This window comes from Rhinopithecus bieti, unplaced genomic scaffold, assembly GCF_001698545.2.
Source record: "Rhinopithecus bieti isolate Rb0 unplaced genomic scaffold, ASM169854v2 scaffold_14826, whole genome shotgun sequence".
NCBI lineage: Eukaryota > Metazoa > Chordata > Mammalia > Primates > Cercopithecidae > Rhinopithecus > Rhinopithecus bieti.
This window is the reverse complement of record NW_016808328.1, coordinates 1343331-1363772: the sequence shown is the minus strand read 5'-3', so window position 1 is coordinate 1363772 and position 20442 is coordinate 1343331. Positions and strand designations below refer to the sequence as shown.

Genomic DNA, 20442 nt, shown 5'->3' with positions numbered 1-20442 from the left:
ATAGGTGGCCTATGAACAATGTGCGGTGTCAAAATGCAGTAATATATAATTCCAGTTCTAAGACCCTAAGTAGAATAAGGCATTCCTAAATGCCTTATAGACACTTCAGTTCTTATCTCATTCAATTCATTGAAGCAAATACTTAATGTACTGAAGTACATATAAATAACACAATGCATAACCAGGAATCTATTACCCAACTGAAGAACTAGAGTTACCAATATTTTATGTCTACTCAAGAGCTCCTCTTCTCCTCAGCAGCTTTTTCTTTTTCTTTTTTTTGAGACAGTCTCTTGCTCTGTTGCCCAGTCTGGAGTGCAGTGACGCAATCTTGGCTCACTGCAACCTCTGCCTGCCGGGTTCAAGCAATTCTCCTGCCTCAGCCTCCTGAGTAGCTGGGACTACAGGCGTGCGCCACCATGCCTGGCTAATTTTTTGTATTTTTAGTAGAGATGGGGTTTCACAATGACCTTGTGATCCACCCGCCATGGCCTCCCAAAGTGCTGGGATTACAGGTGTGAGTCACCGCACCCCACGGTTATTTTAATCTCTTAATTAGTATCTTGCCCAAGGTAACATAATGGCTAAGCCAGAATTCAAACACAGGTCTATTTGACTCTAAAACCTGTACTCCTGTCTTGTAAGTATGAAGCGAACATCTGGTAAGCCTGCATAACCAACTTTCAGAAGAGTCCACATGTATTTTAGGCATTCTCATTTCCACTTCCTACCTACACTTACCCCAAAACTTTGTAATACATCTGGAAAATATGATGAAATATTCAAGATACTCCATTTTCTTAAAAACCATCCGTTTGGGATCACGCCTGTAATCCCAATCCCAGCACTTTGGGAGGCTGAGGCGGGTGGATCACCTAAGGTGGGGAGTTCAAGACCAGCCTGGCCAACATGGTAAAACTGTCTCTACTAAAAATACAAAAATTAGCCAGATGTGGTGGCATGCACCTGTAATCCCAGCTACTCGGGAGGTTGAGGTATGAGAATTGTTTGAACTCGGGAGGTGGCGGTTGCAGTAAACCGAGATCACGCCACTGCACGCATTCCAGCTTGGGAAACAGAGTGAGACTCTGTCTCAGAAAAAAAGAAAGAAAAAAAAAAAAAAAAAAAAAAAAAAGGCCGGGCATGGTGGCTCATGTCTGTAATCCCAGCACTTTGGGAGGCCGGGACGGGCGGATCACGAGGTTAGGAGATTGAGACCATCCTGGCAAACACAGTGAAACCCCATCTCTACTAAAAACAAAAAAAATTAGCCAGGCGTGGTGGCGGGCGCCTGTAGTCCCAGCTTCTCGGGAGGCTGAGGCAGAAGTATGGCGTGAACCCGGGAGGCAGCGGAGCTTGCAGTGAGCAGAGATCGCGCCACTGCACTCCAGCCTGGGCGACAGAGCGAGACTCCGTCTCAAAAAAAAAAAAAAAAAAAAAAAGAGATCCTTTTGGGTTTTGAAACAGATACACAAATTGCTTAAATTCTTAAAAAAAAAAAAAAAAATCAAAACACTAAAAAAAAATGCTTCATACGTATCAGGCATAAGGGTACTTACTCTTTCGATCCCCCTGGGCAAACTGTATTTCAATCTGCCGTCCACAAATCCACTTTCTGTCCAAATTATGTAAAGCGTCTTCAGCATCACGAACATCCTCAAATGTGCTAAATGTTAAGGGGCTTGGGAAGTTTTGCAAACTTTGATAATGAATGAGAGTTCAGTTGGTATGTCTGGAACAATTCACAATCTCCCAATATTATTCCAGAAAAATCAACCAGACTCCCACTTACTAGTTGGTGATTCAGTTGGATTCAGCCATTAACACTTCACACTATAAAAGCACTTGTGTTTTCCTAAGGCACACATTTGAAAACGTATGAATACATATTGCAGTAAAGTTATTATTGAAATAAGATGTTATAGCTGAATCACCAAGTTGTCCTATCCAAAAATTTTCCTAAGTTTTAAGAATTAAGTTTACAAGACAAAAAAGAAAACAAATGTCAGTTCTACGTTGTATGCTAAAATAAAATTTCTTAAAATAAAACCAAACTAATGTTTTCATATTTGTTTCAAATGAAAAAAAGAAAATGCCAATAGTTCTTGTGTAAGCAAGCAGTATATGCCTTACCTTACAAGAGATGAAAGCATTAACTTCAAATTTATTTTGCTGTTTTCTTTTTCATATCTATCTAATACTACTATTTCATTTAACTGTCTTCCTTCCACTGCATGGGAAGATAAGCACGCTAGCCATTTGTGGGCATCAAGACAGAGTCAAGCAGTACTCAAGACAATCACTATATCAAAAGCATTATTACATCCATGCAGACTGTAAAAGCATGCTATCAAGAAACAGATCACTGTAAGGACTCCTAGACTAGAAAGCCCTAACCATGACCCTAAATATACAACTTCTTGCAAAGAAATGGGTTTGAGACTGGTTTCCAACTTGAAAATTTCGAGATATTATTTACCAGCCTTAAGCAGGAACTACTGGTACTTGTTTTTGATCTGAGAAGCTAAGCTGCTTGTCCTCCCTGGTCATGACAGCAATACTACTACAAGAACTCCTGGTTTTACATAGCTATTCTGTCCAAACCTAGCTCCTTTCCTAAAACCATCATTATAACAGAGACCAAGTATACATTCAAGGCAGTGTTTGATATAAATGGTTTGGAAAGAGCTAGGTTAGGTACAGGTTTTCATTCTATCCTAAAAATCATTATTCTAGTTTGTACATTTCTATTTCCTGAATTTGAGAGAAAACACAAAACTGCAGATTTAGAGAGGTGATTTAAAAAATCCCTGAAGTGATACACTCCTTTTTCGAGACCGATACTGGTATTCTTTTACTATAGAGACTAAAAGGTCTGCCTTACTAGACTTCCCACTTTTTGTTCTGAAAGGAATTAAGGACTGCAGGTTTCCAGCTCTCTCTTCCCGAGGCTGTTATGAACGGATTAAATGGAAGGACAAGTTTTAAATAACTGGGCTTTCAACATGAAAAGGCAAAGGTTGATGGGGAGTTCAGAACCTTGAATACTGTAACTGAACATCCCTCAAGATTAATGCAGCTGGGCTCTAAACTAATTGGAAGGAATAAGTTCACTTAATGGGTATACTACTATGATACCCCAAGAGACAGAATATAATAAGTATAAAAAGGATTTATATTGAGAGCTGTAAAAATTATTAATGAGAGCAGAGCATCCTCTCTGGGGCTACTTTTCAAAAACAGAATCCTGGGCTGATGGCAAGTTTCTACTTTACTTGGTAAGCCAGGGATAGGAAGAAAAGGCTATTGCAAATGGAGTCAGCCAGAAGAGACAGCAGCAGCAGAGGCAGTCAAGTATCACTCTGATGTCAACCATGGAGAAATTTGTACTTTATGGTCTTTTCAAAAATGAAATTGATAAGCCTGTTACTTATTTCTTTTCAACTATTTTAAGACCATAGACTTACTGAATATGTATTTTAAAATTATCATTCTCCTTTAGATTGCTTTGAATTGCTAGCCTTTTCTGCCTCAAATACCACACACTCTTGAATCAAACTACTACTGACCTTGATTCCTGGGCCACCCAACACTAGGTAAAATCAGGTCTATGTTGTAAGACAGAATGCACCGCTACCTTTATTTACTAAGCCAGATACAGCTATTATCTTCTCTGTAATGGAGCTTTGCAACCAATGCTCACAACTGTCCTTGATCACTGGCCCGGCAGGAGTAGCTTTTGGCTTTTTCCCTGTAAGTCTCACTAGGACTCCACTAACTTAAAAGTTTGAGGCCCACTGAATTTAAGCAGGAAGAATTTTTCCTAGTCTGAGGCCCACAACCCAAACCCTTGGTGCAGGGAGATGATCTCAATGAAAGGAGGAAGGTCACCTGACTCTGGGTCAGGGACCAGTCTCCCATAGGTCCCAGTTGGGTACCTATACCAGGGAGAAGGCCTTCTGCAACTCATTCAGGGCCAACTGATCATGTGTGCTAAAGCAGCGCAGAGCCAGCAGTCTTCACAGGGTTAAGATAAAGAAGTTAAGGGTTTGTGTGTATCCCCAGCAACCACTTTAAAATCTATATATAAACAGAATTTCTAGTGGCTCTGATCCTACAAGACCACCCGAGCTGTTTCTAAGTAGTACCCAGTGCATGCACCTGTCTCTCCTTTAAGCAGGGCTCTGTGGCTTAACCCCATGCTACTTCAAAGAGCACACTGCCTGCTACTCTGTGGCATCTGACCACCTGGTCCAAAACCAAAATATGCTGAATTTAATCTTAAGAATATACATCCTGTTACACTTTAACTTGATAAGAGAGTGCATTTATACAAGACCACAATCACAACATCAAAGGCCCACATAAATTAAGTTACAGGTTTTGTCACTAGACCAAACCAGAATAATTTTGAAAATTAACTGCTTACAAAACATTAAAAAAAAAAAGAAAAAAAAAAAGAAAAATAGTTATTCTGTAGGATACATCAGGTATGACTCCTTTAATCTTGGCCATCATTCAACTTCATCTTGACCTTTAACTCTTTAAGTGCTTGTCAGAAGGACTTGTCATGAGATGCTTGGCCAAATATGACAGATGGCTTTATCTTTAACTTTGAAAACAACCTTTTCCCCTTTTGTAGATAAAGCGAGGCTTTGTCTCCCATTAGGCTTGTCCTTCTTCCAGCTTTTCTTTATTTTTTCTTTTCCCAAACTCTCCCTTCTCTTCAAGCCTGATCCTTAAGAGGTCTTTGGCTTGTCTACTTGCCTTAAGTGTTGAACTCTACTCTAAAGGTTCTTTCATGCTTTCTCTTTGGGGTCGCCATAACTGTACAGCTTTACATTCTCTGAGGTAACAACAGAGGACAGCAAATTAGGGGACAATATTAAAGAAGTTTACCTCATTGTTATACAATTTGTTTTTGATCAAGTGATTCAAATTAACAAACAAGAATACCAAATTTTAATTGCTAAGCACAAGAACATATTAACTTTTAACGGACTTACATTAAAGGTAGTAGCAACCAGAGTGCATTCAAATTTAAATCACATATATAATCATCGACTTGAGTTTCAGAAGCATGAATGGGAATTTCAATATTTTACCATTTTTGGATTAACTTTAATAACGACAGCAATGTGTGAGTCAGAATTAATTTTCAAAAATTTGAAGACAGACATTTATTAGAGGACACAAAGAAACTACTTTTAGATGTTACCACTTACATAAACTTGAATTTCAAACTTCAACACCCCTCACTAATCAGCCATCTGAAGAAAGGATATTGAACATAAGCAAATCCTCTTGGACGGCGAGTGTAGAAATCAAGTGGAACATACACATCAACTATAGGACCATAACGACCAAATTCACGCCGCAAGTCTTCAGACCTAAAACATCATAAAATTTTTATGTCCAAGTCCTTAAGATGTATAGGCAATATATCTTTCTGATGAAGGAAAGCTAGGATCCAAGAATTTGGAAGATAAAAATGCAGTTTACATTAGCAAGACAACAGTAGACATATGGTACAAGGGAATGACCACAATTTTATTTTATCTACAGCCTTCGTTTTCATAAAAGGTACCGCAGCATTAGGTTGTATATAAGCATTGTTTTTTTTTTTTTTTTTACTTTATATTACAGCATCAAATCGACTCTAGTACTCTGAAAAATACCAAGCACTTATTTTTACTCCCCAATTTTAGCGACAGGTTTAGACACTTAACAATAGGTAAATATGGTCTGAAAAAGTCACAAATATCGAAATCCTTAAGTGTCAAAATGACATAAAGGGAAAATTTCTCTAGACGCTAACATAATTACTATTGCTTTCTTTCCTGCTTAAATTTAAGACAAAAGCAAATCACAAAGCTAGCAAAAAAAAAAAAAACCCCACAAAACACCAAAAACCCAAACCACTTATTTTTTGTGTGTAGATTATTTGTGAAATAAGAAGCCTCATCTTGTAGTAAGTACTCTTCCAAAATAATCTGAAGGCAACTCGAAACAAGGGAATGGTGAGAACAAAGCCTATTTAAGGTAGGTCTGAATTAACCTAATTTAGCTGTCAACGTCCTCATGATTGAGGCTTCCCAAACCTCCCTTTTCAAAGGATGACCAGAATTTCCAGGAAATAAGAAAAACGACTCGCAACATTTAACTGGAAAAATCTAACTCCCCAAATCTCAACGCTCCCTTTCTCCAAACACCTCTAACAGATTAAAACTCCCAAATATTAATAACGGCAACAACAAAAAAGATAAATAGTAGCAAGATTCCTCTCCCTCGATCCCGTTATTTCACCTCACTCAAAAAAAAAATCTCTGGGTCAAGGGGGCGTGAACCTCGAAGAATGAACTTCAAATCAATGCGGGGGGCTGCCGTCGGGTCGCAGAAAGGCCGCGGCAGGGGGCTGCGCGCTCGGGGACGAAGCCGGGAGAAAGGGGCTACGAACTGCGGAGGGGGAGGGGACCGAAAAACGCCGCCACGCGGCCCGGCGAGGGCAGAGGCGCCGCCCTCGCTCCCACGCGGCGGCTGAGGCCGGCTGCGCGGCCTAGTTCGGCGCCAAAGCGGGCGCGGGACCCGCCATCTTCACCCAGTCCCCTCCCCCGGCCCAGTGCCGCCACCACCACCAGGGTCCTCTCCGGGCGCCTGCGGCCTCCCCGCCTAGGCCCGGGGTACCTGCCTTGTACCTACCTGGTGTCGTCGGCCACGTTCCTGACGAACAGAGACGTGTTGGGGGGACGCAGATAGCGGGACATGGCGGCGGCTTGTCTCGGCCGGGCGCACTAACGGGCTCAGCAAACCGTCCTCGGCTCCGGCGGCCGAGCCTCAGACACACACAGCTAGAGGGCTCTGCTACGGCAACCAACTCTTCTCGCGAGACTTCACTCCCGCCTCCACTCCCCCCTCCTACTTCCGCGCAAAGTCGGGCCCGCAACGGTTCTTTCCCGCGAGATCACCAGGCTTGCGACTGCGCATGAGGAGGGCTGGCGCACGCGCCTAAACTTCGGTCTCATTCATTGGCCTCTTGCGGTGCCTCTTACCCTCCCCCCCAGCCTGTTCTTTCTTTCTTTAGGTCTTCATTTTCCCGCCCTTTTCTACCTTGCACTCCCCTTCATCCCCACCCCCAAATCAGGAAGCAGATGTTTTAGTCTTTAGGCCAAACTTTGCAGTTAGTACTAAATGGACAGGTTTTTAAACTATTTAATTCAGAGAGGCTGCCTTAAATTTCTCATTTGGTCCAAGTTAATGCCCTGCTTTTATTTTGCCTTAAATTTCCCGTTTGGTCCAGGTTATGCCCTGATCAGCAAAATAAGGATTTAAAGCTTCTTGTATTGAATGTGTAAAGGAAGGAGGTGTGTGCCCTTGCGCAGAGCTGGGCCTGCCTCTCCAGTGCTTACAGCCCGCCTTTGCCCCTCACCCACACCCTGGCCATCTCCACTTAGTCACGTATTTGGCTCCCAGCCTGGGTGGGACCAAACCTCACACTGTAGGTTCATGACTGTGGTCATTTGTAATGTATTGTTTGTTGCTGACGGCTTCCCGGGTATGCATCGGAGCTGTATTGCAGTGGTTCTCAAACTTTTTGGTCTCAGAACGCCTTTATATTATTGTGGATTATGGAAGATTCCAAAGAGTTTTTTTTTTTTTTAAAGTGTGGGTTATACCTATTAATAAATAGTTAATGAGAACTTAAAATAGAGGAAACTTCGGCTGGGCTCGGTGGCTCATGCCTGTAATCCCAGTACTTTGGGAGGCCTAGGCGGACGGATCACGAAGTCAAGAGTTCCAGACCAGCCTGACCAACACAGTGAAACCCTCTCTCTACTAAAAATACAAAAATTAGCTGGGCGTAGTGGCGCGTGCCTGTCATCGCAGCTACTTGGGAGGCTGGGGCAGGAGAATCGCTTGAACCCGGGAGGCAGAGGTTGCAGTGAGCCGAGGTTGCACCATTGCATTCCAGCCTGGGCGACAGGGCGAGACTCTGTCTCAAAAAAGAAAAAAAAAAAAAGAGAAAACTTTGACTCACTCCACTACCCTTTATCACACATCAGATCATGTACCCTCTGCAAAACTCCACGTTTGTAAGAGAATGAGCATGAAAATAGCAAATAATCTTTAGTATAGTTTTGACTTTGGAGGCCCTTTTGAGAGCCATTTCCTGCTTGATAAGAGTCAACTTCTGGAGATGAGAGACCTCCGGTTGGAATGCCTCCAGCGTGTGGCACAGTGCCAAGTAGGTAGCAGGGATTCAAGTACTGTTAAATGAGCTTTTATTTACTAAAAAGTCATAAAAGCATTATTTTTGTATCAATCAGCATCTAAGACAAGTGATCTGATACAGGTGATGATAGTATGCAGCAATCTGTAGCAGAGCTAGTCTAAATTTTTGTTTCCCAAGAAGTTTTGCATGCTTAATTTATTAAATGTTGGGCCGGGAAAGGTGGCTTACACCTGTAATCCCAGCATTTTGGGAGGCTGATGTGAAAAACAAAACAAAACAAAAAAAAGTTTGATTTCGTTATGTGTCAGACATTGTGCGAGAAGCTTGAAATTCAGTAATGAAAATCATAGAACTTATATTTCTAGAGGGGGCAATGAGAAAATAAGCAAAGTAGGCCGGGCGCGGTGGCTCAAGCCTGTAATCCCAGCACTTTGTGAGAGCCGAGACGCGGTTGGATCAGCGGTCAGGAGATCGAGACCCAGCGAGCTAACACGGCGAAACCCCCGTCTCTACTAAAAAATAGCAAAAAACTAGCCGGGCGCAGTTGGCGGTGTGGCCTGTAGTCCAATCAGCTACTTGGGGAGGCTGAGGCAAGGAGAAGTGGCGTAAACACGGAGGCGGCAGCTTGCAGTGAGCTGAGATCCTGCCACCGTGTGCACTCCAGCCTGGGCGACAGAGCGAGACTCCGTCTCCAAAAAAAAAAAAAAAAAGAGAGAAAATAAGCAAAGTAAATGCAGGTTTGTCATATGAAAGAAACAGTAATGTGATAAGTTTTTTTCTTGCTTTTGATTTTTATTTATTTTTATTTTATTTTATTTTTTGAGACGTAGTCTTGCTCTGTTGCCCAGGCGGGAATGTAGTGGCTGGATCTTGGCTTATTGCAGCCTCCGCCTCCTAAGTTCAAGCAATTCAACTACGTCAGACTCCCGAGTAGTGGGGACTACAGGCGCCCACCACCATGCCCAGCTAATTTTGCTATTTTCAGTAGAGACGGATTTTCACCATGTTGGCCAGGCTGGTCTCAAACTCCTGACCTCAAGTGATCCGCCTGCCTCGGCCTTCCAAAGTGCTGAGATTACAGGTGTGAGCCACTGTGTCCCCGGCCTTGTTTTTAATTTTTAAAACAGGGTTGTCTAGGAAGGCCTTGCTGAGCAAGTGTCTCCCCTGCCCCTCTCAGTTAAGTAATTTCAGTGGCAAGAAAACAGATTCCTGCAAATTACCTTCAGTAATAGAGGAAATTTACACAGTCTGGTGCTACTCCAGCCACTCATGTTTAACAGGGTAAAGGTTTAGAATGGAGTCTGATGCATAGAAAGTGCCCTAAAATGTTAACAGGATCACAGGGGCCCAGTACAACATGAAAATGCAAGGCCCTTCATTCAGTATTCATTAAGAAATTCAAAATGACAATCACAGAGTACTAAGCCAAGTGCAGGGTCCTTCTGAGTGTGGACCCTGCATTCCAGTGCACAAATAGCACACTCAAGAAGCTGACCCTGAATGCTAGCAATTATTATTATTCATAATGCCTTCAGAAATAGCACAGGCAACTGAGGGACAAATATTTACTCACCAGAATTGCTTTCCCTCAAGTGTCCCTTTTTTTTTTTTTTTTTTTGAGATGGAGTCTCACTCTGTCGTCCAGGCTTGAATGCAGTGGCGCAGGCTCAGCTCACTGCAACCTCTGCCTCCTGGGTTCAAGTGATTCTCTTGCCTCAGCCTCCCGAGTAGCTGGGATTACAGGCATGTGCCACCATGCCCAGCTAATTTTTGTATTTGTAGTAGAGGTGGGGTTTCACTATGTTGGCTAAACTGGTCTCGAACTCCTGACCTCAAATAATTCACCCACCTCGGCCTCCCAAAGTGCTGGGATTACAGGCGTGAGTCACTGTGCCTGGCCCACAGAGTGCCCTTTGATGTTTTCTGCTGTAGGATCCCAGAACCCAGAAAAAGATGATGTTGGGAAAAGTAGAGAGAGTGAACTCCTTTCTGCCAGAGATAAGGCTTGAGCTGGGTAATTTACCAAACTACAAATCTGCTGGGGGTTGGGGGACAGGGACAAGGGAAGATACACTAAGGAAGTTTGGAAGCACAACATCGCATCCCAGAAGTGCTGCCCACTGTGCTAAGAGCACTGTATTTAATTCTGAGTATAATACCAGGGCTGGTAATTTTTTTGAAGACCCAAATGTTAAATTCTCTCTCTCTCTTTCTTTATTTTCCTTTTTTTTTTTTTTTTTTTTTTTTTTTTTTGAGACGGAGTCTTGCTCTGTCGCCTAGGCTAGAGTACGGTGGTGGGATCTCGGCTCACTGCAACCTCTGCCTCCCGGGTTCAAGCGATTCTCCTGCCTCAGCCTCCCAAGTAGCTGGGATTACAAATGCCCGCTACCTCGCCCAGCTAAGTTTTTGTATTTTTAGTAGAGATGGGGTTTCGCCATGTTGCCCAGACTGGTCTCAAACTCCTGACCTCATGATCCACCTGTCTCAGACTCCCAAAGTGCTGGGATTACAAGTGTGAGCCACCGCGCCCAGCCTCTGTCTTCTTTTCTTGTTTTCCTTGCTTTTTCTTTTTCTTTTTTTTCTTTTTTTTGATACAGAGTCTTTCTCTGTCTCCCAGGCTGGAGCGCAGTGGTGCGATCACAGCTCACTGCAACCTCCACCTCCCGGGCTCAAATGATCCTCCCACCTCTCAGCCTCCCTAGTAGCCGGGACTACAGGTTCGTGCCACCATGCTTGGCTAATTCTTTAAGGTTTTTGTAGAGATGAATTTTACTGTATTGCTCAGGCTGGTCTGGAACTCCTGGGCTCAAGCAATCATCCTGCCTCACCCTCCCAAAGTGCTGGGATTACAGGTGTGAGCCACTGCACTTGGCCTCCACATGTTAATTTCTGAAAATGATCTGTTGGGCACTGCACCTCTTCTTGAAGACATTATGTTTTATTGAGATTTATGTTAGAAAACCGCTTTCCTTAGTGCTGTTCTCGGAACTGCACAAATAAGACCCAAATGGAAAGAATATAACCGAATTTCCTTGATACTGAAATAGTTCTTCTTTGATTTGTGGGCAGTGGCACACTCATTGAGCCATTCTGCTTGCTGGAAGGAGACTCACAGGGACAAATTCTGTGTGTTAACTCAGTGGCATTATGAGCCTGACTCCATAGGCAGAACCAAAGCCTTGAGTCAATAGGACATGAATTTTATTGGTACAATTGCTTAATTCAGACAACTGCCACAGACAGTGCTTGGTGTTGTGTCTCTGCCTCCATGAGCAAACAATCATTTAGAAGCATATTCATCTAATTTGTTTAATAAGACATGCCTGGTGTTTCCTATAATCTACCTCACTCTAGTGAGTAGGCAGCAAGCCAAGTTCTTCAGACTGCAAGAACTCAGTGTTCTTGTTTAAACATTCCTTACTTGTAAGTTGGAAACTTTTGGGCACATACATATGTACACATTTATCAGTTTATTAATATCTATGTGCAGGCTGTCCTTTTAACCCCTGCTCTGACTAATTTTGCTCTGTGGGAGAATTCATGGCTAATGGACATATTTGTTCACTACATTTTTTGTTAATTTTTATTTTTTTGTGATAGGGTCTCACTCTGTTGCCCAGGCTGGAATGCAGTGGCACAGTCATGACTTATTGCAGCCTTGACCTCCCAGGCTCAAGAGATCATCCCACCTCAGCCTCCCAATTAGCTGAGACTGAGGCGCAAGCCACCACGCTCCACTAATTTTTTTTTCTAATATTTTGTAGAGATGGAGTCTCACTACATTACCCAGGCCCATCTTGAACTCCTGGTCCTCCCACCGGGGCCTCCCAAAGTGTTGGGATTACAGGTGTGAGGCACTACTTCTGGCTTAATGTCTTAAAATAACATTTTCCTAGTTGTACATGTTAAAACTTTGGAGATGAAAATTTAAAGGAAACAAAATCACCTGTTATCCTATCACTCAGAACTAATTACTATTAAAACTTCGATTATTATTATTATTTTGAGAAGGAGTTTTGCTCTTGTCACCCAGACTCAAGTGCAGTGGTGTGATCTCAGTTTCCTACAAACTCTGCCTCTTGGATTCTCCTGCCTCAGCCTCCTGAGTAGTTGGGATTACAAGCACCGGCCACCACGCCCAGCTAATTTTTGTATTTTAAATAGAGATTAGGTTTCACCATGTTGACCAGGCTGGTCTTGAACTCCTGACTTCAAGTGATCTGCCCACCTTGGCCTCCCAAAGTGCTAGGATTACAGGTGTGAGCCACCATGCCCGACCTAGAGCCTGACTCTTAAATGTTACATGACATCTCCCTAGAAAAGTAGATCAGGGAGCTCTGATTTACCAAGGAGTGCGTGTAGGGGCTGAGAAAAGGTAAGAACCTTTGCCTTAAGACTTTATGGAATTGTCAAGGCTTACTGTTCTTTGTAGCCTGGTTATCTAGGCTAACATGTAACAATTGGTATCATGTAACAAACGGCATGGGAAAGAAGTGAAGAAATACAATCATGGGCTTCATAACAAGGTTTTGGTCAACAACAGGCCCTGTATACCAGCAGTCTCCAACCTTTTTGGTACCAGGGACCAGTTTCACGGAAGACAATTTTTCCATGGACCAAGGATGGGGGATGGTTTCAGGATGATTCAAGCACATTACATTTATTGTGCACTTTGTTTATATTATTATTATGTTGTACTATATGAGGAAATAATTATATAGCTCATCGTAGTGTAGAATCAGTGGGAGCTCTGAGCTTGTTTTCTTGCAACTAGACGGTCCCATCTGGGGGTGATAGGAGACAGTGACAGATCATCAGGCATTAGATTCTCATAAGGAGCATGCAACCTAGATCCCTTGCATGCGCAGTTCACAATAGGGTTCGTGTTCGTATGAGAATCTAATGCTGCCACCGATCTGACAGGAGGTGAAGCTCAGGCGGTAATGTGAGTGATGGGGAGTGGCTGTAAATACAGATGAAGCTTTGCTTGCTCACCCGCTGATCACCTCTGTCGGTGTGGCCCAGTTCCTAACAGGCCACAGACTGATACCAGGTCTGGGGTTTGGGGACCCCAGCTATATACAGTGGGGCTCCCATGAGATTATAATGAACTGATTATAAAGATTATAGAATTACAGCGATGTGGTAGCTGTCTTAATGTCATAGGTGAATGTTATTATTGTTATGTGGTGTTGCTGGTGTAAATAAACCTACTGGGCTGTCAGTTGTATTAAAGTATAGAACAGGCCAGGCGTGGTGGCCTACACTTGTAATCCCAGCACTTTGGGAGGCCAAGGTGGGAGTGAGATCCTGTCTCAAAAAAAAAAAAAAGGTATAGCATATGCAATTATATACAGTACATAATACTTGATAATGATAATAAATGATTATGTTACTGGTTTATGTATTTACTATACTATGCTTTTTATGTTGTATAACTTTTGTTTTAATTTTGGGGATACATAGGATGTGTATATATTTGTGGGTTACAATATATACCCATATAATATTAGTTATTAATAGTTTTTCATAACTACTAAAAAGTATAGTTTAGAGTGTACTCCTTCTATTTACATATTAGAAAGTTAACTGTAAAGCAGCCTCTGGGCCAGGTGCAGTGGCTCACACCTGTAATCCCAGCACTTTCAGAGACCAAGGCAGGCGGATCATTTGAGGTCAGGAGTTTGAGACCAGCCTGGCCAACAGGGTCACTGTGTTACAGTTGACTATAGTATTCAGTACAGTAACATGCTGTTCAAGTTCGTGGCCAAGGAGCAATATCCCATATCATCTAGGTTTGTGTAAGTATACTTTGATGTTTGGACATGGATGAAATTGCCTGACAATGCATTTTTCAGGAAAAAAATCCCCACCATTAAGCCATGCATGACTGTGTGAGAATGTTGAAGCCAGGCCGAGGTGGGAGGATTGCTTAAGGTCAGGAGTTCAAAACCAACCTGGGCAACATACTGAGACCCTACCTCTAAAAACATAATTAGTTAGGCGTGGTGGGACGCACCTGTAGTCTCACCTACTAGAGAGGCTGAGGTGGGAGGATCACTTGAGCCCAAGAGGTTGAAGCTGCAGTAAGCCATGATTGCACCACTATATTCCAGCCTGGGTGACAGAGGGAGACTCTGTTTTTTTTTTTTTTTTTTTTTTTTAAAGTAGAGGTCATCCTGTTAATGGATTTCCGTCATCTTTAAAAGGCCACAAAGCTGCTTTTTCAAACAAATTATTATCAGAAATCCAATATATAGAATTGTATCTGTCTTGTCCCACCTTGAGGAGAAGACAAAAAAAAAAAAAAAAAAAAAAAAAAAAAAAACAGAAAAAAACAAGTTAAGGTACAGTAGCTTATCCTGTAATCCCAGCATTTTGGAGGCTGAAGGAGGAGGATCGCTTGAGCCCAGGAGTTCAACTGATTAACATAGCAGAGGCCCCCTCTCTACAGAAAAAAAAAAAAAAAAAATAGCTGGGCATGGTGGCGCATGACTACAGTTCCAGCTACTCAGGAAGTTGAGAAGGAAGATTGCTTGAGCCCAGAAGGTTGAGGCTGCAGTGGGCTATGATTGTGCCACTGCACTCCAACCTGCACTGAAGAGTGAGACCCAATCTCCAAACAAAACAAAACAACAACAACAAAACCATACCTGGAGGGTGGAACTGCCTATAAAAGACTACTGATCTGGTAGTGGTCTTTATAAATCTCCTCACTTTATAGGCAGGAAGGGAGGGATGCACCCCAGCCCACACTGCAAGTGAGTGGGAGAGTTTGTTCTAGAAAACTGCCAGCTGGCTGCTGTGCCTACATGTTATCTTCAAACTACAGTTGTTTGAAAGAAGCCTGTAAAGCCACTTTTATCCATTTAGTGAAGATGAGTTTAGTTAAAATTAGATATTATTGGCCGGGCACGGTGGCTCAAGCCTGTAATCCCAGCACTTTGGGAGGCCGAGATGGGCGGATCATGAGGTCAGGAGATCGAGACCAGCCTGGCTAACACGGTGAAACCCCGTCTCTACTAAAAAATACAAAAAACTAGCCGGGCGAGGTGGTGGGCGCCTGTAGTCCCAGCTACTCAGGAGGCTGAGGCAGGAGAATGGCGTAAACCCGGGAAGCGGAGCTTGCAGTGAGCTGAGATCCGGCCACTGCACTCCAGCCCGGGCAACAGAGTGAGACTCCGTCTCAAAAAAAAAAAAAATTAGATATTATTAAATTACAATTAGTGAGCTATAATGTTTTTTGGTTTTTTGTTTTTTTCTGAGATGGAGTCTCGCTCTGTTGCCCAGACTGGAGTGTAGTGGCATGATTTCAGCTCACTGCAACCTCCACTTCCCAGCTTCAAGCAATCCTCCTGCCTCAGCTTCCCGAGTAGCTGGGATTACAGGTGTGTGCCACTATGCCTGGCTAATTTTTTTGTTTTGTTTTGTTTTTTTTTTGAGGACGGAGTCTCGCTCTGTCCCCAGGCTGGGAGTGCATGTCCAGACCTCAGCTCACTGCAAGCTCCGCCTCCCGGGTTCACGCCAATTCTCCTGCTCAGCCTCCCGAGTAGCTGGGCTACAGGCGCCGCCACCTTCACCCGGCTAGTATATTTGTATTTTAGTAGAGACAGGGTTTCACTGTGTTAGCCAGGATGGTCTCGATCTCCTGACCTCGTGATCCTCCCGTCTCGGCCTCCCAAAGTGCTGGGATTACAGGCTTGAGCCACCGCGCCCGGCCTAATTTTTTTGTATTTTTAGCAGAGACAGGGTTTCCCTATGTTGGCCAGGCTGGTCTTGAACTCCTGACCTTAGGTGATCCGCCTGCCTCAGCCTCCCAAAGTGCTGGGATTACAGGTGTGAGCCACTGTCCCTGGCCCATTTATTGAGCTGTAGTTTAGATTTGATAACATGTGCCTACTCTAAGTGTACCTTTCCAATGAGTTTTGGCAGATTTGTACACCTGTGGGAGAGCCATCACAGTAAAACTATGGGACATTTCCATCACCCCAAAAGGTTCCCTTGTCCTCTGTCCCACTTGATTTATCTTCTAACTCATGCCCTAGGCAACCACTAATCTGCTTTCTTTTACAATCATACAGTATGTGTACTTCTGTGTGTCTGGTTTCTTTTGCCGAGTATGTAAGATTCATCCATTTGTTGTTGTTGTTGTTTAAGATGGAGTCTCATTCTGTCATCCGGGCTGGAGTGCAGTGGTGCCATCTTGGCTCGCCTCGGCCTCCCACAGTGCTGGGATTATAGGTGTGAGCCACCACACCCAGCCTGTTTTGTATATATCTGTACTTCATTCCTTTTTGTGACCAGGTAGTATCCTCTCATATGGTGTGATGGTTAATTGTATGTGTCAGTTTGACTGGGCAATGAGGTGCCCAGACATTTGGTTAAACATTCTGGGTGTATCTATGAGGATATTTTTAGATGAGATTAACATTTGAATCAGTAGACCTAGTAAAGCAGATTGCTCTCCCTAACGGGTAGACTTCATCCAATCCATTGAAGACCTGAATAGAACCAAAAGGCTGGGTAAGAGGGAACTTTACCTCCCTGACTCCTTGAGCTGAGACATTGCCCTCAGATTGGAATGACACCATCAGTTCTCCTGGGTCGCCAGCTTGCTGACTACAGATCTTGGGACTTCTCAGCCTCCATAATCCCATGAGCCAATTTCTCATCATAAATCTTTTTACCTCTATCACTTCTCTAGTCTCTGGATAGCTATACACATACTGTTGGTTCTGTTTCCCTGAGGAACCTTGACAAATACATGTGGTTATTCTGTAATTTGTTTATCCACTCACCTGTTGCTGGACATTTGGAGTTGTTTCCGGTTTGGGGCCATTAGGAATGAAGCTTCTAGGCCAGGTGTGTGTGTGGGGGGGCAGGTCACGCTGTAATCCCAGCACTTTGAGAGGCAAAGGTGGATAGATTATTTGAGGCCAGGAGTTCAAGACCAGCCTGGACAACATATTGAAACCCTGTCTCTACTAAAAATACGAAAATTAGCCCAGTGTGGTGGCGCATGCCTGTAATCCCAGCTACTCAGGTGGCTGAGGCGTGTGAATCGCACAAACCCAGGAGACAGAGGTTGCAGTGAACTGAAATCGAGTCACTGCAGAGTCTGGGTGACAGAGAGAGACTGTTTTTTTTTTTTTTTAAAAAAAGAAAGCAGCCGGGCACGGTGGCTCACGCCTGTAATCCCAGCACTTTGGGAGGCTGAGGCGGGCAGATCACAAGGTCAAGAGATCGAGACCATGGTGAAACCCCGTCTCAAAAAAAAAAAAAAAAAAAAAGAAAGAAAGAAAGAAAAGAATGAAGCCTCTATGAACATCTGTGCAGCAGTCTTTTTATAGACGTATGCTCTCATTTCTCATGGGTAAATGTCTAGAAGTGGATTTACTAGGTCCTGTGGTGAGTCCTCTAGGAAGCAGATGCCAAGATAGAGCAAGAAATGCAATAAATTTGTTGAGGTTAATGTCTGTGAAATATAAAGGAGGCACAGAACAGGAGAAGGCAGACCTGAACAGGGTCTTCAGACCAGATGCGACCCTGTCAAAGGAGAGAGGGATATCTTGATGGTTTACGTGGTTACCATACCCTTGGAGGGTGGCAGAATATGCCACTCGAAAATATGCCACTTTGGCATAGGATTATTTTGAACTGAAGGCACTTGAAAAACAGCAGATATAAGAAGGGCACTCTGGTGTCTCTTTCTTCTTCCTGAAAGCAGGAGATAAAACTCCCATGTGAAAGATGTCCTCCCTAAACCAGGAGGAAGAAACATTCTTGTCAACAAAGATAGGGAGTCAAGGCTGAGAAAAATCTGTACAAACAGACCTTATCAAAATACTCATTATTTTTCCCACATATTTTAGTTACTTTTGTGTGGTTGCCTCTTTCTGTTCAACATGGAATACAAGCACTTAGATTTTTCCACTTCTTTGGGTCTGTAGTATATTATATATATGTGTGTGTGTGTGTGTGTATATATATATACATTTTTTTTCACTTTTTTTGAGATAGTGTCTTCCTCTGTTGTCCAGGCTGGAGTGCATTGGCACAAAGATGGCTCACTGCAGCCTTGACTTCCCCAGTTTGAGGTGATCCTCCCACCTCAGCCTCCCAAGTAGCTTGGACTACACGTATGTGCCACCATACCCGGACAATTTATTTGTTTTTAGTAGAGACAAGGTCTCACTATGTTGCCCAGGTTGGTCGTGAACTCCTGGGCCCAAGTGATCCTTCTGCCTTGGCCTCCCAAAGAGCAGGGATTATAGGTGTGAGCCAACATGCCTATCCTATTTATTGGTTTTCAACCATGGTTCCTGGCTTATAACTCTCATCGCCTTTGTTACAGTCTTTTGTTCCAATGTTGGGTGTGTTAGGCCACAGGAGCAGTTCCTCTGCCCTCCTGCCCTCCTTTTACCTGCGCAATGGCAGGACTCTCATGTTCCCCAGCCCTTTACAAAATTTTTTTTCCCATAGGTTATTGGGGTACAGGTGGTGTTTGGTTACATACTTTTTTTGTTTTTTGTTTTTGTTTTTGTTTTTGTTTGAGACAGAGTCTTGCTTTGTGGCCCAGGCTGGAGTGCAGTGGTGAGATCTTGGCTCATTGCAACCTCCACCTCCTGGGTTCAAGCGATTCTCCCACCTTAGCCTCCTGAGTAGCTGGGATTACAGGCATGCACCACCACGCCCGGCTAGTTTTTGTATTTTTAGTAGATGCGGGGCTTCACTGCATTGGCCAGGCTGGTCTTGAACTCCCAGCCTCAAGTGTTCTGCCTACCTTGGCCTCCCAAAGTGCTGGGATTACAGGTTTGAGCCACTGCATTTGGCAGATGAGTAAGTTCTTTAGTGGTGATTTGTGAGATTTGGGTGCACCCATCACCTGAACAGTTTACACTATACCCTATTTGTTGTCTTTTACTCCTCACCTCTCTCCCATCCTTTCCCCCAAGTCCCCAAAGTCCATTGTATCATTTTTAATGCCTTCGCATCCTCACAGCTTAGCTCCCACATATCAATGAGAACATACGAGGTTTGGTTTTCCATTCCTGAGTTACTTTATTTAGAATAATAGNTGGTTTAAGTTGATTCGGCTATAATTGTGAAGTACTAGATTTCAAAGACCTAACATGAAAAAAAAAATCTCATGTTGAAATTACATGTTGTAATGATATTTTGAATATACTGAGTTAAGTAAAATATATCAAAATCAATTTTACTTTTTAATTGTGGCAATTATAAAATTATATACATATGCTTGCATTTGGGGCTCACATTAGTCTTTTATTGTACTGTGCGACTCTAAATCATTATACTGTAATAATAGTAATAGCATGTGAAATTTTTGAGCACTCATTGTGTGTGAGCCACATACTGTGCTAATACCTTTTAAAACACTTTCAATTAGGCCCCAAAATAGCCCAGTTTATTATCACTATTTTATAGAAGGGGGAGAAGGTTTTGAGAAATTCAGTAATTTGCCTGAAATCAATCAACTAGTTAATGGCAAATCCAAAATTGGAACTGTATATGTCTGACTCAGAAACCCATGAGTTTTGTGGTTTTTTTGGTCTTGAACTCCTGGCCTCAAGCAGTGCTCCTGCCTCAGCCTCCTGAGTCGCTGAAATAACAGGTGCAAGCTACCACACCCGATTAAAAAACCTGTGTTCTTAATCAGCGCACTGCAGTTCCATTCGTAATTAAATTTCAGACTATTTGTTTTATTTTTATAAGTATATTTAATATTGCATACTTCTGTATCTGATGCATAAAGGTTCAAAATTAAAATTACTAGTCTATAAAATAGCCATCTTGTATGGGACTGTCTTTTGTAGAGCCACAGTGAACACTGGCACAGTTGAGCCTGAGGTGAAGCAGTGAGTCAGCCTATACAAATTGTATTTAATTTTCATTCCATATAGTTCTGCCAGTCACTGGGCAATTTATGTTCTGACACTGTTTGTCCATAGAGAAGGGAAAGAGGGACAGTGCACCTCTCCTTAGTTGTTTAGCTCTCTTGGCTGCGAAGAAAAAGTTGCTTTTTATTTCATTGTCCTCCAAAATGCTGTTTGTGTTTGAGAGAGCAACAAAATGCTGTCTAGTGACCCCTCACTTTTCTTTCTTCTAGAGCAAAGACTCAGGTGGACTGAAGGCGGCTATGATCGAATTGGTGGAAAGGTTGAAGTTCAAGAGCTCCGACCCTAAAGTAA

At 43.0% G+C, this 20442-nt stretch overlaps 1 protein-coding gene and 1 long non-coding RNA gene across 2 annotated transcripts in view; one reads left to right on the top strand and one right to left on the bottom strand.

Annotated features, from left to right (window-relative positions):
• The window catches only part of SRSF10 (serine and arginine rich splicing factor 10), a 15625-nt gene extending 8656 nt beyond the window's left edge, over positions 1-6969 (bottom strand). The window contains 3 exon segments of the mRNA XM_017886498.1: positions 1560-1663; positions 5286-5390; positions 6700-6969. Coding sequence (XP_017741987.1) covers positions 1560-1663; positions 5286-5390; positions 6700-6764 — 274 coding nt within the window. The 5' untranslated portion in view covers positions 6765-6969.
• Positions 1965-20442, top strand: LOC108538427 (uncharacterized). The gene is made up of 3 exons (XR_001888070.1): positions 1965-1977; positions 3731-3732; positions 20361-20442. It is a non-coding gene; the product is annotated as an uncharacterized LOC108538427 (long non-coding RNA).